This window comes from Mytilus californianus, unplaced genomic scaffold (genome assembly GCF_021869535.1).
Source record: "Mytilus californianus isolate M0D057914Y unplaced genomic scaffold, xbMytCali1.0.p SCAF_4, whole genome shotgun sequence".
Classification (NCBI taxonomy): domain Eukaryota; kingdom Metazoa; phylum Mollusca; class Bivalvia; order Mytilida; family Mytilidae; genus Mytilus; species Mytilus californianus.
This window is the reverse complement of record NW_026262690.1, coordinates 38,409,403-38,427,053: the sequence shown is the minus strand read 5'-3', so window position 1 is coordinate 38,427,053 and position 17,651 is coordinate 38,409,403. Positions and strand designations below refer to the sequence as shown.

The 17,651-nt window shown below is 32.2% G+C and overlaps 1 protein-coding gene across 3 annotated transcripts in view; it reads right to left on the bottom strand.

The window, feature by feature from the left end:
* LOC127698271 (putative glycerol kinase 5) overlaps window positions 1–17,196 on the bottom strand; it is a 64,209-nt gene extending 47,013 nt beyond the window's left edge. The window contains exons 1-4 of one of the 3 annotated variants that reach the window (XM_052201659.1): window positions 17,153–17,196; window positions 5,140–5,439; window positions 3,351–3,444; window positions 767–842 (exon numbers count right to left, since the gene is read on the bottom strand). In XM_052201659.1, coding sequence (XP_052057619.1) covers window positions 767–842; window positions 3,351–3,444; window positions 5,140–5,439; window positions 17,153–17,185 — 503 coding nt within the window. In that variant the 5' untranslated portion in view covers window positions 17,186–17,196. Of the gene's footprint in view, window positions 1–766; window positions 843–3,350; window positions 3,445–5,139; window positions 5,440–7,293; window positions 7,321–16,886; window positions 16,922–17,152 lie in introns of those variants that run through there. The other 2 variants (XM_052201661.1, XM_052201660.1) reach the window with 2 other exon arrangements.
* Between the last annotated feature and the right edge of the window lie 455 nt (window positions 17,197–17,651).

Genomic DNA, 17,651 nt, shown 5'->3' with positions numbered 1-17,651 from the left:
TGGTTGACAGGCAGGGTCATCGTACACCTTGTTTAAACTAGATACCCTAATTATGTTTTCTGGCCAAGTTTGGTATAATCTGTCTCATTAGTTTCAGAGGAGAAGATTTTTGTAAAAGTTAATGAGAACGCAACGACGGAAGAAGATGGACGATGGACGCCAAGTGATGAGAAAAGCTCACTTGGCCCTGTGGGCAAGGTGAGCTAAAAACCAAAATGAAGCTGAGCTGTCTGAAAATTGTGAAGATGGACAGGAGTCGATATGGGACAAACTAATATGGGCTTTATTCCTCATTCCTAAGGAGTATTAGGTCAATTGTATTAAGTTCTATAAAATGCATAAGTTTCACCTGTCAGGTTCACATTAAAAAAAAAGCTTTTTGTACTGTATTTTAAATATCTTTCATTTCAATGATACTACTGATAAACAAATCTTCTATGTACATGTAACAAACTCTCCTTGCTTGAAAATACTAAATATTGGCGAGTGCATATGTTTGTGGTTGCCTTTATTGGCCTAAACAGGTGTTATGGACAAGAACATTTACACTTTGTCACATTGAATAGACACTTGTCTTTTGTTGAAGACACTAGTTTGTTGACCTCTAGATGTCTCAGGAGTCCTTATTTTATTGTTGTGTTGCAGTCTCATTAGAGTATTAACTTCACCTCATTTCATTCAAGCCATATATCAATATAGAAAAACACTTTACATCCCTTCTATGACCATGTTGTGGGGTATAACATAAGAAAGTAACGATTTCTACCTGTCCCATGTAATAAACGTATTTCGTTGTGTAGTGATTCCCATACATGTAACCTGGTTCACTTTGATACTGGCAGCTGAAACAAATAAAATTACGGTATTGTGAATTAATAAAAAAATAATGACAACTTACAAAGAGGATATTTACCAGGCTAGTTAGTTAAATGGTTAAAATGCTTTATGTAAGTAAGAAACTAATATGTTCATTATAGTGACACTAAACTTGTAAACATGACATAATAAATGATGTTACAGCAAGCCCAATATATCTATAAGTTCCCTAACTGGCTTGATGTCCAGCCATTTAAATAATACAATTTATGATAACTGGCAACTACTAATTAAGTCATAATATAATAAGAAAGGTTTTGGAAAGTTTTAGAAATATGTCATTATTCAGAAGAGGATTATTTAATTTTTTTCCATAAATTATTAAGGTGAAATGAAGAGATATGCATAATAAATCATGACACAAAATCCCTACATGCACTTGACATCATAAAGCAAAGCAAAAATGCTTTAATCATCTTTAACATGTAGCAAAATCTAACACCTCAGTGCAAGTTCATGAAGGCCCCAAGCATCAGCATTTAACCACACAAATGCCAGATAACATCAACAAATTACAGACTAGAATCAGCAAAGAAATCAAACAGTCTATGCACATATTTTGTCCTAGAATAACATGTGTCAGAAGTATGTGAACATTTTATGCAATTATTTGTATATAACTATAACCAGAAGAGGTATAATTTCCAGTGATACAACTTTTCATCACTGTTTAATTCACCCACAATTTTGAACTTGTCATAATTTTAGAAATCTATTGTAGAAGACCTTGTGCAAGCGGAAACCCAGTTGAAATTAAACAAAAGAAATGGAACTCTTTGTTAGAGAAGGTAAAAAAGGCGAAGTTGGTAAATTTGAATTGTTTATATCTGTTTCTATTGGCTTTAAAAGTTTATTAAATGTGCTTATTTAGGATTTTATGCATGTTATGTATGTGTTTTTACTTAAATTATTGAATTGAGCTTCCAGATATTTGTAAACTTTTAAATCATAGACAAATTTTCACAAAACAGTAGTTTGCGGTAGGTGCAAATTCTCATGGATCTTTTTTCTGCATAAGCATAAATTCTGCAAAAAAAAAATTCCAAAGGAAGATAATCGATTTATCCTTTTAAAGCATCAATTTGCATCTCTGCCCCTGGTGACAGTTTTTTTGGAAAAAATCCCCAAAATGGGCAATAATTTCATCAAAAGTGAAAGTTGAGTACACCTTTTCAGGTTCAGGCATGTTTGAGTTGACTATTCTGTCTTGAAAACGTATAAAAGAAAAATATTTGATACATCATCTCGTTTCAGATTCTATTATTTTCATATATTTAGGATGTAGGTTGATACAATAATATTAAAAATTAACCGTACTAAAAGGTGAAATATATGGGTCAAGTGAAATACCTTTCTAATGAGTCATAACAAAAGAGTAGGTGTGTTCGAATAACAAATTTTTACTAAAAGTACTTGACGACAAACTTTTCTGGTGGATCTTAAAAATGCATAACTTCAAAAAAATTTCATTTTTTGTGCATATTATCTAGGGTAATTGTTCTTCAACCTCTGAAAATATTTAGTCTGCCCTTCCACAAAATATTTAATTAGAATTTTTTTAAATATTTTTGAACTTTTGCTTCCATTTTTACGATATTAAAAATTAGGTGGCGTAATGGGGAGATAATATTGACGAAGTAGAATCCTGACTGTGTGTTAAATTTAGATCTTTCAGTTTTGTTTTTTTTTTAATCATTGGGTTGCTGTCTTTTTGATGTATACTTCACAGCATTCCATCAAGTGCCCCCTGCTACATTGACTACTAAATATCCAGGGAGAATATTCAGTTGAACTTACTTATAGTTATAAATAGCCATTCTAGTACAGTCTTATCTAGTATAGTTTTTGTACTGATGATATCTATAAGGTGTAATACCACCATTGATTTTCCCCTATTAGTCTTTGTTAAATTTGCACTTTTCAAAAAAATTGTGCAGAATTTATCTTTGTTTCAAATAAAAAAATACTTGGCATGAGTAAAGTTTTATCCTGTCCAGTACTATAGAAAAAATTTCACATAACAGTTGCATATAAGAAAATAACCATCACTGGAAGTTAACCAATCAAATTTTCAACTTTTATTAACGTGTGTACAAGCTTTAGTAACCATGTAACCTCAATTTTCCAAAATATTCTATAGAAACCCCAAATAAAAAAATAATGGTGCTTTTAAATACCCAAGATATATGTCTATGACCCAGAAATGTTTTACTGCAATGAAATGTAGGATTAATTACCTACAACTGTCAAATTCAAGGGAATATTTTTTTTCAACCTATTTTCGTATGCAACCGGATGTCATGTACTATGATTTGGTGGTATTACACCTATAAGTACCTATTTTGGGCCTACACTTATGGACATTTTTTTTTATTCTGTTTTTGCTTTTTTTCTTTATATATGCAATCAGTTATAGTGTATTCGAATGAGAGGCCTTGTGGTCTTCTGGACAAAAAACTTAAGCCATTATTTACCTTTCATTGACTCTGTTATACAGGAAACAACTTGTTTATATAAAACATCTGGAACCATTTCTGACCAACCAGGTTTTGGATGTAGTAATTCAATCTGAAAAGTTACAAAAAAAATAAACTGTTGACACAGAGATCTGTCTTGCCTTTATGCAACATTGATGGTATAATACAAATGTGGAAATTAATGATTTTTTTCAATCATTAATATAAGTGAAATAGTGATATAATAATTCGCATTTAGCAGCCAATTTAGTTCATTTTTTTTCAAAATAAGCTAAAATACATCGCTGATGAATTATTCAAGTGAATAATTTGACCTCATTGAATCCGTATTCATGTGACCTTCAATTTAACCCCTTAGCTAGAGATGGGTTATGCATAAACTAGGCGTGTTCAGCTATTAAAAGGAAAAGAGTGCCAACATTGAAAGTGAAACAAAGGTAAACCATCTGGTTGACTGATTTGATCCATAAAAACTCATTCTTATACAGGTAAAAACGATGATTAACATTTTTTTTAACCTATAATATGAAATCAAACAGACCTAGAAAAATCCAATTGCATGTGTTTGCTATCTATTTATATCTATATTTATGTTTATATAGGGTTATATAGCCATCAGCAGTCTTCGGAGGTCATCTCAATGGTTAATTAGATGGTGTCTAGACTAAAATATACACGAAATGCTGATACATATTAACGAGTCCATGCATTGTATACTGTTTATTTTAGACTTTTTATGATTTGGATATATGTTTTAGTATGTTATAAATCAAATATGAGAATTTGGGTCAAATCGGTGAACATGAATTTGACAGCTAATGCCCCTTTAACATGCAAACTATGCAAGACATCCAAAGTATGTCAAACATGACTGAAGGTGCAAGGCCATTTACCTTCGAGGAAATGAGAAATGTCAATCCTATACAAATGTATACCTAATACCATTGGCTTATCATAAGTGGTTCCCATTAAATTGCCCTGAACACAATATTTAACAAGTAAACCATGCAAAAGTTTAAAGGTCAATAAACCATGGAGGGCAGCGGGGCAATATAATCTCCATAGAAATTAGACTGGCAAACGATTATTCAACTGCATACCAAATATCATTGACTTACCATTAGTGGTTCATCTTAAAACTGACCTTATCACAAACTTTAACATGCAAACTAAGCAAAATTTTCAAAGTCAAGAGACTATAACTGAGGAGGCGGGCCAAACAATCTCCATGGAAATGAGATGTGCATATAAATACAACTGCATACCAAATATCATTGACCTACCAAAAGTGGGTCCCCATTAAACTGAACTTATCACATACTAATACATTGTTGAATCTGCCACCCCCACCAAAAAAAGCACGTCTAAGACTCACTTTTTCAATTTTGTAAAGACACAAACATAAGGTTTGACTTCTGAGCAAATGTTTGTACCTGTCCCAAGTCATGATTATTGTCATTACTTAATGTTGTATTTGACTGCTTTTTTTTTTACATCAAATTCTATTAATAATGTAAATCACCACAATGAGTCTTCACACAATACAAACCCCATGATGTTCTAAAGTATATGATAAAACAGCTATAATCAAATCAGTTTGCTCTGAATATGTTAACAGCCAGGGGGGTTTAGGGAGTTTGAACTAAGCCCTTGAAAAGAAAAAAGATTATCAAAGACTATTAAATTTGAGATTCAGATTAAAGTTTGACTATTAAATTCAAAACTTCATGATCCCAAATAACCACACACATCACTAATGGCCTGTTAATCTATAGTAGTAACTTACTCTTTTACTACTAGAGCCTCTTATACATCCATTTTTATCATATATGTGGCTCCTTAAGCTAGTTGTTCCTATATCAAGGGAGATAATATAAGGGTTTTCAATTGGTTTCACTCTATCTGAATTTACACCAGGAGAATTTCTATCCTGTAGGAAAGTGTCTTTTGACACATTTACATAGTTTTCATCATCTTCGTGACCCTTTTGATCATCTTTTATTCCGAAACTTTCCATTGATTTTTGAATATCTGCTTGATCTTTCCCTGTTGAGATATCTTTTGCTGACTCCATTGGTAAAATTTTCTGGAAAAAAAAAGATAACATTGATACACTATGGATTCACTTATATTTGTTTATTGAAACATGTTTCAATTACAACATCTATCATTGAACATTCCTTTTCTGGAAAAAAGATGCTTATAAACTAAATATCTTTAGGCTAGATGTTTTTAAACAGATGATTTATTCAAGCTTTATAATACTTTATTATACACTGATAATAACTATGAGATGAGGAAAATAAGAAAATAAAAATAAAAAACTGGTTCAAAACTAGAAAAAGGTTGTACACATGGTTGTTGAGATTTTCACTGAAAAAAAACAAGAAATTTCAAAATCAAAAGCTTTGTTGCTGTTGCTGTTGTTGTGGCTGCATGTATGTGGAAGGTAGCCCCTAAGTGGTCTAGTGGAAGCATGCTAGCATAAAGTGCTGGAGGTTTTGGGTTCAATCACCTGTCAGGTAAAACCAAAGACCTAAAAATTGTTATTTGCTGCCTTTCCACTAAGCATGCTCTTTTTAGGTGTAAGAGCAGAAACTGGTCTTACTGAAGACAGAATAATATGTCTAGGTAGGGTGACATGTCTTCCTGTGGACTTTTACTTTGAAAACTAGCAAAGGAGAAGGTATATGATAAGGGCATTTTTTTGGCCATTATACTAGTTCTGATAGGCATGTAATAATTATATGTAATGAATCCTTCGATCCATTTATTCATCCTTGATTGATGAATGTGGAAATAATAACATAATTCATTGACAACATATTTTTTAAGTTTGATGGACATATTTTTCAACAGACCATTGGCCTTCCTTCTACCATAAATTTTTAATGAGGCTTAGACCTAGAAAATGTATCCATGCAAATGAAAATTGAATTAATCATGTATTAGAATATAAAATATAGTTTAGAAATAATAATCCATTTTGACCGCAAACACATGGTTAAGAAGATGATTTTTCTAAAAAAATTTTTAATCATTCCTTGTTAACAAAGTAGAGGTGTCGACAATTCTTGAGTGAAAGTGAAAATGACAAAATTCAAAGATAAAAATCTGGGATGTGAATAAATCTACAAAACAAAGAGGTGTAAGTTTATTAAGTATTTATTCAATCCTATTTTTTTTTGCTTAATAAACTAGAGTTGATCATTTCAGGTTAAAAGAGTCTTGTATAAAAATTATTTCAATACATGTATCATCAATTATTACATACTTCCAAAATACTCATGGATCCATCACAGGAAGAAAAAGTTCTATCTGAGTACTGTATGTGCCTACAGTTGATACTGTAACAGAGTTGTCAACTCAACCAAGTCTAAACCTTATATTCTTAAATATGTGTTATTCCATTTTTTTTTTGCACTGATACATTTTTAAAACTGCAATTTAACCCATTCCTGTTGCATTTTAAATCAAGTGAAGAGGCCATCCATGTAAATATCAGAATGTGTTTACTATGTGTTTGTAATTCTGTGATGCCTCTAGAAATCATGTGTTTTATATCTTGTGAGAGCTTCGAGACACATTCATGTATATGATCCATAGGGAATCTCAACCATGTCCTAACAAATCATTTTTATCTTTCTGATAGACTGCATGAGTGGAGTCTATATGGTTATGTTGTTCATAAATAAACAAATGCTTCCTCAGTCATATAAAATTATACATCTGCATTGGCAAGAAATAATTTTATAAAATTATACATCTGCATTGGCAAGAAATAATTTTATAAAATTATACATCTGCATTGGCAAGAAATAATTTTATTAAATTATACATCTGCATTGGCAAGAAATAATTTTAAAAAAGCATACTGTCACTATTATTATGTTTTAACTATATAATTATACATGTAGTAAGATTTGGTTTTTCAACATACCTTTAAAATCTTCCATTTATGTTTAGATTTGCTTGAGGAAATATTTCACTTATCTTGAATTTACAAAATTTAAAATCCATAAAACTAAAAATAAATTTCCTTATAGCAGTGCTAGACATTAATTCATAACGAAAGAAAACTTTAACAAATTTGTATCTTTATCTAGATAATAATAATATCATTGTGGAAAAAATGAAACAATAAAAAAACATAAATATAATATGAATAAGATGAAGAAATGAGGGCTATATAGAGACATCAAAACCAAGAGACACCCTTAAACAATCTCTAAATTGTTCGTAATCTAACAGTATACTTACAAGGAACACTGGGTGAACTTTTTTCCTCAATTTTGCTGAAATTGTTTTTCTTAAAGACATTTTTCCAGGTTTTAATTTTATAAATTCTTCAATTCTGGAAACTTTAAAATAAGATCCACTAAAACTCTTCTTGTCTTAGGCCATCAATAACATTTTTTGTGAATTGATGTTATCCTAAATTCATTTTCATCAATCAACTAATAAATCATTTTTTTGTATCAATAAACTTTAAAAAAATGTGTATTAATATTTTAATATATTAAGATTAATATCTGGTATTAAATATAAAATATTCATCCTACTTTTCATACATTAATTTAATTCCTGTATATGTAACAGTAAGTGACAGCGTATAAAAATTGTACAAATTAAATATTTGTGGCCTTTTGATCTAATGATCAATATCCTTATGCATAAAACCACTTAAATCTGAATAGTTGAGGTATTGTTATCCTCTGTTATATAATTAGTATTTACTTTTTATCATTAAATGATTACTTATATATATCATGTGTATACTGTATTATGCATATGATATATACATGGATGTTGGAAGTAAATAAAGGATTATCCTGTGACTGACTGATGATGTACATGTATGGTATTACTTATGTATTAGTTAAAATTTCTGAGAAATGATCTCGTACACTCAAACAATATCCTTCAAAAATGAAAAGACAGTCATAGAGACCAGACTGTTATTAATAGAGATGTATAATACTGTACAAGGGGTAGCATTACTGAACATATACAAGAAATATCATCCTGGGTTGCTAAGAAACAGTCCATAAGACAAAAATATAAGCATGACCACGGTAGTTCAAATATTAATGACCAATATAGCCCAACAAATTATAATTGCAATATTAAAATATCCTTGATATGCCATCATGAGTTTCTGACTAATTTGATAATTAATTAGCAAAATATGTGTGCATATTCAGGAAGAGAACAAATTAAATAAGAAAGCAAGTTCTGCAAAGTGGGTTGAACAGGGGAGCAGAAAATTTAAATTAAGAAAATGAGGGAATGTTCAGCAGGTTATTAAATGTTTCCTTGCAACAAGTGATAAACAGTACCTGCTATCTAATTAAGCTGATGTACATGTTCTAAAACATGTAGAAAAGCACTTTCTCATAAAAGGGTATGGGATTAAACATCTGAATTCATATCCAACATCATTGGTCTCTGATAAGCAGATTTAGAAATATTCTTATAAAAACAGAATCCATACCAACAGACAGATTTTTTTTATATGAAAGAGAAGGAAAAATTAAATGTAAAACACACATATATGCATTTGTTTGATATGTATTGTGTTTCCTGTGTTTCCTGTGTTTTCCTGATAATCATTTGACAGTCATGCTTTGTCAGCTAATAACAATTACAAGTATTCATGATAGAAAATGAGATTTGGTATAAATCTATTCATGACACATAATTCCTATTAGGAGACTCAATGATTACAGCATATTTGCATCAGGATTGTATTCTAAAAACAGAAAACTGATTCAAAAAGCTCTAAAAAGCTCTTAATTCTAAATAATGATAAAAGAACATGCTTAAAAAAACAATAATTTCATCAAAATTATTGTTACTAATGCGAACATTCTAGACTTTTGCTGGTTGAGTTCCAGTTACCTTCAGAAATTCACATCTTTTCTTTAATAATTGTAGTATATATATCTGTTTTATCAAAAATGTCAGACAGTGTTAACTGGTTCACCACCAATGTGACCTTCAAGTTTTGTGGCAACTTGTCAGCCCCCCTTTATGGAGCTACATATATGGTTAATTCATAAGACTTTTTACATGTCCCCACTCCAAACTTGGCTTATTGTGGGGGTCCCCCTTTTTCAAAATCCTGGATCCACACCTTATTATGGCCTTCAAGTTAGGTGGTAACTGGTTCTCTACTAGTGTGACCTTTAAGTTAGGTGTTAAGTGGTTCTCCACCAGAATGACCCTCAAGTTTGGTGGTAACTGGTTCTCTACCAGTGTGACCTTCAAGTTTGGTGGTAACTGGTTCTCTCCAGTGTGACTTTCAAGTTAGATGGTAAGTGGTTCTCCACCAGAGTGACCTTCAAGTTAGGTAGTAACTGGTTCTTTACCAGTGTGACTTTCAAGTTAAGTGGTAACTATTTCTCTACTGCTGTGACCTTCAAGTTTACTGGTAACTGGTCCTTCACCAGAGAGACCTTCAAGTTAGGTGGCTACTAGTTATCTACCAGTTTGATCTTCAAGTTTAGTGGTAACTAGTTCTCGACCAGAATGGTCTTTAAGTTTCATGGTAACTGGTACTCCACCAGAATGGCCTTCAAGTTTCCTGGTAATTGGTTCTTCACCAGTGTTACCATCAAGTTAGGTGGTAACTGGTTCTCCAAGAGAGTGAACTTCAAGTTTAGTGGTAACTGGTTCTCAACCAGTATGACCTTCAAGTTTGGTGGTAACTTGGTTCTACCAATGTGACCTTCAAGTTTAATGGTAACTGGTTCTCTACCAGTATGGCCTTCAAGTTTGGTGGTAACTTGGTTCTACCAATGTGACCTTCAAGTTTAGTGGTTACTGGTTTTCTGCCAATGTGACCTTCAAGTTAGGTGGTTACTGGTTCTCCAACAATGTTACTTCAAGTTTGAAGTTCTAAACTCTACTGCACCATCAGGAACAGGTATACATGTAGTAAGAAGTACATTAAAAGTTATAAATCAAAGTAAATAAAAGACTAGCATGACTAGAAAGACTAATAAACATTCCAATGACAAACTTTTATTTATAAAATCCAGTTTCAGGTTATTGAACACTACCTGGTATTCAACAGACTGAACAATCAAAACTTCACAACATTTTTAAACATGTACATTGCATATTCAGATGAAAAACAAATTACAATAAAGGATAAAGTAGAAATTGAACAGACAAGCCCTATCTAACCAATGGAAAGCCAATCAGATGGTTGGCCCAATTCTTACTTTAATCAAAAGTGTACAGACATCATGGAAGACAAAAACATTATTTACATGTAAGACAAAAGTATTTTGGGTTCTGTTTTCCAGCAAAAAACCACTATTAGGATATAAGTTCGTATTGTGCATAATGTTTTTTGGAAGTTGCAATTGTGTTTAAGGATAAAGAAAACCTTCAACTTACTTTTTCTTCTGTACTTATATCTAAAAAGGGATACAAGATGTCCACTGCTATCAAAAAGATAATTTCATATAAAAACTTAAATAAATGTTATCATAATATGTGATAAATTGTATAATTTCAGTACCAACTACATGGTAAGACACATAATTTTAAGTAAGATTACAGTTTTAATCTTCATTTTTGTTCATCAGTTATAAGACTGATCTAACAAGTCAATTGGATCCAAAAAGAGTACAAAAATAATACTGCTTCAACAAGAGAAGGTACATGATGTATATGTGAGGCAATTTTAGACCTAGATAAATGTTGTATGGTTTCAGATTGTATGCACTGCTAATCTGTCATCATGTACATTCTGCTTGAAACGGAAATGTATAAATGTTTATACTAGCATACAAGTTTTTGACAGCCAATCATAAACACTTCTTTAACATTAAGTTAACTTTCACAGTATTTATTAGAATTTTTTATACAGTATTATACAACTAATATATCTACCGGTATGTTGTTTTTATCTATATTATTAGTAAAATAATTTTCTTGGATTTTTCCTGCACTGATTTTATTGTACATTCTTCTCTTTATATTTTGGTTTTTCACTGGATGAAAAAAAGAGAAGAGGGTTGAGTATCCAAAAACAAATTAAGCCCCTGATACATTTAAGAACAATGCAGGGTGATTTAGAACTTAACATATATAGGCACTTGTCTAGTGTTGAAGACTGTTTGTTAAAGTCTATTTGTATATTCTGTTTTGAAGCATACATTTCAGTACAAGAATTAAAACATTTCAACAATGTGAAACTTCAAAAGTCACTGAAGCATGAACTCATTTAATTTAATAAAATTGAGAATGGAAATGGGGAATGTGTCAGAGAGACAACAGCAAAAGGCCACCAATGGGTCTTCAACACAGCGAGAAAATCCCTCAGCCGGAGGCAGGTTTCAGCTGGCCCCTAAACAAAAATGTGTACTAGTTCAATGAAAATGGATGACACACTAAACTCCAAAACATATAAATGAACTAAAATTAAAAAAACATACAAGACTAACAAAGGCCAGAGGCTCCTGACTTATGACAGGCGCAAAAATGAGGCGGGGTCAAACATGTTTTGTGAGATCTTAACCCTCCCCCTATACCTCTAGCATATGTAGAATAAACAAACACACAGCAATACGCACAGTAAAACTCAGTTTAAAAGAAGTCCGAGTCCGATGTCAGAATAGGTAACAAAAGAAACTAAAATCTCTTGATTCTTATTTAAATAAATGTATGAATGTGGTAGATAATAGAACATCACATTTTGAAAATAATTTAGAAGTAAATAATAGAGTACATACGCCTATTTCCAGAATAAGAAATAAACTTCAAGATCTTTTCAAAGCGGTTTGTGTTTGTACTGGCCGACAAAGCAGCCAACAATGTGGTGGTGGTATGCCTAAATACTACACGGACGTTCTTAAGAATGAAATTTTAAATTCATCTACATTCAAGTCCATGCGCCCCACAGAGAGTCATATAGTTAACAAACATATCATAACCACATCACAGCTTAAGGCTTCTTCTGAACATTTGAAGGTCTACTATGTATTGTTAACCTAAACTACACAAAAAACCAGTAAAATATAGTTTCATCTCGGCCTCTAGTAAGTTTACTACAACTAATCTTTCAGTGCTTTTAACAAGTTCCTTAACTACTATCAAAGAGCTTATCATAAACTATTGTAATAAAATATATGAAAATAGTGGAATTAACTATTTTTGGAGTGTAAAAAATTCTTTGGATGTTTTAGATAAATTACGTGCTTTTGATGGTCCTTTTGATTCTGTTGACAGTTTTGACTTTTCTACTCTTTACACTACACTGCCACACAATCTTATCAAACAATAAAATGCTCCGCTGGGCACAGCTTGATACGACCGCAGAGGTTGTACCCTGAACAGTTGGGGAAAGTATGGACACAACATTCAAGCTTGATACAGCACTGAATTTGGATTGTGATTAAATATTTGACACAGCATAGGTTTCTGACACAGAATGAATGTGGTCTAAGAACTTAATTTACCTATTCAAACCATATCATTATAATTTGCTTTTATATATAAATCAGAAATAACCAATTTAAAATGGAAAATTTTGAAGAAAAAAAAATGAAAAAAAAATCCCTTCCCCAAATTTTTTGAACCCCTTTATGATTCATCACCCCCAAACTCAATCCCAGCCTTCCCTTTGTGGTATGGTACCTTGCAGTACAATTTCAGAGAGATCCATACACTTACACACAAGTCATTGTCCTGAAACTAGAAAAATGCTTGTTTTTTGCCCCTTTTTGGCCCCTAATTCCTAAACGTTTAGGGCAATTACCCCCAAAATCAATCCCAGCCTTCCCTTTGTGGTATGGTACCTTGCAGTACAATTTCAGAGAGATCCATGCACTTGAACACAAGTTATTGTCTGGAAACTAGAAAAATGCTTATTTTTGGCCTCTTTTTGGCCCCTTATTCCTAAACGTTTTGTGCAATTACACCCAAACTCAATTCCAGCTTTCCCTTTGTTATATGGAACCTTGTTGTACAATTTTAGAAAGATCCATTCACTTACACTCAAGTTATTGTCATGAAACTAGAAAAATGCTTGTTTTTTGCCCCTTTTTTGGCCCCTAATTCCTAATATTTTGAGGCAATTACCCCCAAAATCAATCCCAGCATTCCCTTTGTGATATGGAACCTTGTGGTACAATGTCAGAGAGATCCATACACTAACACATAAGTTATGTCTGGAAGTTACAAAAATGCTTATTTTTGGCCCCTTTTTGGCCCCTAATTCCTTAACTGTTGGTACCATAACCCCCAAAATCAATCCCAACCTTCCTTTTGTGGTATTGAACCTTATGGTAAAATTTCATAGAGATCCATTCACTTAAACTAAAGTTAGAGTGCGAAAACCAATGTGTCTTCGGATGACGACAACGACGATGACGCCAACGTCATACCAATATACGACTGCAAAATTTTTTTGCGGTCGTATAAAAATTTAGCTATGTAATTAAATGGTCGTTTGGTAAATCTGAATGGAAATATATTTGCTGCAACTCATTTAAAGCCTTCTTCTCTAATGAGAAAGGTAAATATGCTAGATATACTTACTGGAGGTGTGATGAGATGATTGAAGCTGTTAATTTTCTCCTTGATAATATATATATACGTTTCAGCAGCAAAGTTTATCGACAGGTTGTAGGTATTCCTATGGGCACTTATTGCGCCCCTTTAATAGCAGACTTGTTTTTGTACTATTATGAATCACAGTTTATGACCAAACTCAGTAAAGACCCGTCTAAATTGCATTTAATTGATAAATTCAACAACACTTACCGTTATCTTGATGATATTTTTTCGTTAAATAATCAAGAATTTTCTCAATATACTGCCGAAATTTACCCAAAGGAACTTGCTTTAAATAAATCAAATTTAAACAGTAACAACTGTCCTTTCCTAGATTTAGATATTTCGATTTTACCAGGGGAAACTCCACACTAAAATTTACGACAAAAGGGACGATTTTTCGTTCCCTATTGTTAATTTTCCCTTTTTGGATGGCATTGTTCCTTTGGCACCATCTTACTGTGTTCATATTTCACAACTCTTTCGCTATGCCCGTGTCTGTTGTGACGTTTTTGATTTTAACGAACGTAATCTATGTATTACTGGTAAATTATTAAGCCAGGGATTTCGTTACCACAAATTACTTAAAACCTTTACTAAATTCTTCCACAGATATAAAGATTTGGTTTTGAAGTTTGGTTGTACCTGTAGAAAACTTATTTCAAACAGGATTGCACATCCTCATTTTTACGGCAATATTGTTTACCGTGCCCGGAAATTTAGAAACGATCCTGGTAAACTTATCAATCCTTTAAATAAACTTATTCTAAAAGGTTACCAATTCAACACTGTAATTAGATCATTAAATATTGTTTTTATTGGTACTAATATTGATTTTGTTATCAGCAAATTAAAAGCAAACTAAATATTATTGTTATATACATATACACATTCATGGATCTACAATCTGTCGATACCTGTATCTTGGCATTGCACAAGGTCATGTTTTTCTCTGACTGTTTATGACGTCTTTCCACTAAATCCAATAAGACTGAGGTTGATTAGTAATTTGGTCAATAGGATTGGCATTTAAGGAGGTGGGACATCGAAACTTAGACCACACCTTGCCCCTGATTGTTTGATGATCATGGCAGTTGTCAATTATACTGATATTGTATCATTACTCTTACCTAATCAAAATGACAAAAATAGCCTGCAAATTGACAAAACTTAAAGACATAATACTTGAATGAACTGCCCCAAAGATATAACCCAAATTTTTCACAGTTCATATGTACACAGACGTGTGAAATATAGGGAACTATATTTCAGTGCATACACATTTTATAGATTTAGTAGCTAACCTGTGCAACTTCTTGTTTGGGAGGCCAGTGCCTTAGGAAAGACTTGGAACAATAGTTCCAATCTTTCCAAAAAAACAGCCCGTATAACTCATCTGGTATTTATGTATGATATTGACAATCACCTACTTTGGATTCATTTATTTTCATGGGTACATGCACCGATTTTCATGGATAAAAAATGTGTAAGGGTTCCGCGGAACCCAGTGTCTCGCCAACTTTTGCTGTAAATCGCAGGCTCAACAAAAATGAGGAAAAAAAATAATAACAATATTCCTTTTGATACAATCTTTTGATTGTAAGAAGCTTCTGTCCAAGTTTGGTAAAAATCCAGGATAGTTTATGAATCTAATAAATGTTTTAAATCTTCAACTGCAGACTGCATGTAATGTTAACTGGAAGAAAAACTAAGTCCATATATAAGTAAAATACGGATAAACAGGTACAAAATTTTAACAAAATTTCCTTCTAGATACTAGCTTTTGATCATAAACAAGCTTCTGGCCAAGTTTGGTACAAATCCAGGATAGTTTAAAAAAGTTATTAAAATTTTAAAAACTTTAACCACAGAGTGAATGTAATGTTAACAGGCAGAAAAACCAAGTCCATTTACAAGTTAAATACGGAAAAAATGGAATTTTGCTTTTTACAAATTTACTTCTGGATACTATCTTATGATCATAAACAAGCTTCTGTCCAAGTTTGGTAGAAACCCAGGATAGTTTAAGAAAGTTATTAAAATTTTAAAAACTTTAACCACAGAGTGAATACTTGTGGACGCCCCCGACGACGACGACGACGCCGACGGAATGTAGGATCGCTATGTCTCGCTTTTTCGACAAAAGTCGAAGGCTCGACAAAAAAGATAAAATTAACATTATTTTAAAATCTTGTATATGAAAAATAAATGTCACAAATGTACCTCAGAATTACAATAGATGTGACTTTTTAGGAATAGATAATGTCAAATTATAGAAGGAATTAACAAAAACAACAATAATTATGTCTGTAGTATTTATGTTTTGGTCGTCATAGGGTGTTTTGTGGTAACAAGACGCTGCCCTATTTGTCAATTCCTTTTGATAAACCTTAATAGTTTAGGGCCACAAAATCTACTATGAGTACAGACAAACTGATGCATATAGGAAAGTTTTAAGGCATGGCAGGACCTAGATATATAAAAGTTATATGTAGTCTATGTTTCAGAAAATTAAAAACTTACTTGGATTTTGATGTGCATTTTTTTCCAGTCTGCAGAAGATAGCAAAATAAACAAACACATGAGTTTCATTTGATACGGTCCACTCAGTTATACAGTTTAAATCACTATTTTTTGCAGATGTCTATTGTCCATCTATTGTCCATTTAATCAATACTACTCACATCATTTATTATATGAGGGGAGCTTCTCAAACCTCTTTCCCAACTTAGTTTATTTTGGCACCTTCTGCAGGAATGACAAAAAATGAATAGCAAAATCCAGACAAGTTTATAATTTTCTGAAACATAAAATGCATTCAAAATTTAATTATCTAGTTCCTGGCATGCCTTAAAACTTTTCCAGGTGCACAGGTTTGTCTGTACTGAGAGTAAAATTTGTGGTGTAAATACGGCCTTGGCCAAAAGGTTATGATGAACCTTAAACAGGGATAGACTTATTTACCTGAGACAGGTCATTATTGTTTACTACTTTGCAAACAATTTCGTAAAATTAATTAAGATAAAAAAAATACTCGTAAGTAATAAACATTTTAGTATAACTTGCGATCAATTTTATAGTCGTAAGATATTTTTGGAAAAGAGCTACTGGGTTAGACATTTTTGAAACAATTCACGCAGAAAAATAAATTTTTTGTCACTTAAGACAACGATAAGCATTGTTCTTATAAATCTATTTGGAGAGGTTGAGTGGAAAAAGTTGGAAATTACTTGATAATACTTCAATCTTGTTTTGTCTACCATTTTGTCCAATGTACGAAAGTCACATGACAATATAGTTTGGGTTTCGTTTGCGGATAAGGAAGAAATTTTTACGGGTTTCTCATCAAAGGTGAAGAGATGTATGAAAACTAAATACACAACAACCGAATCCCAAGATATGAAAAAAAGAATTATATTTCAAATATTCAAACGACAATGGAAAACGTCACTGATCACGGAAAAGCGTCACCGGCACAGTGGTCACCGTTCAGTAGCGCTCGTAAATGAAAGTCGGGACTATTACATTGATTAATAAAAGCAAGGATTTTATACAAATCCTTGATAAAAGTCACTCTAAAAGTCCCCCTCGGCTGAGACTACTATAACACAGTAGCATTGCAGGGGAACTAAATGGTGACTTTTATCAGAGACATAGATCTCTGCTTTTATTATGTGTTCCCCAGAAAAACATTTCACAAAACGGTAAAATACTGAATTTATAAAATAC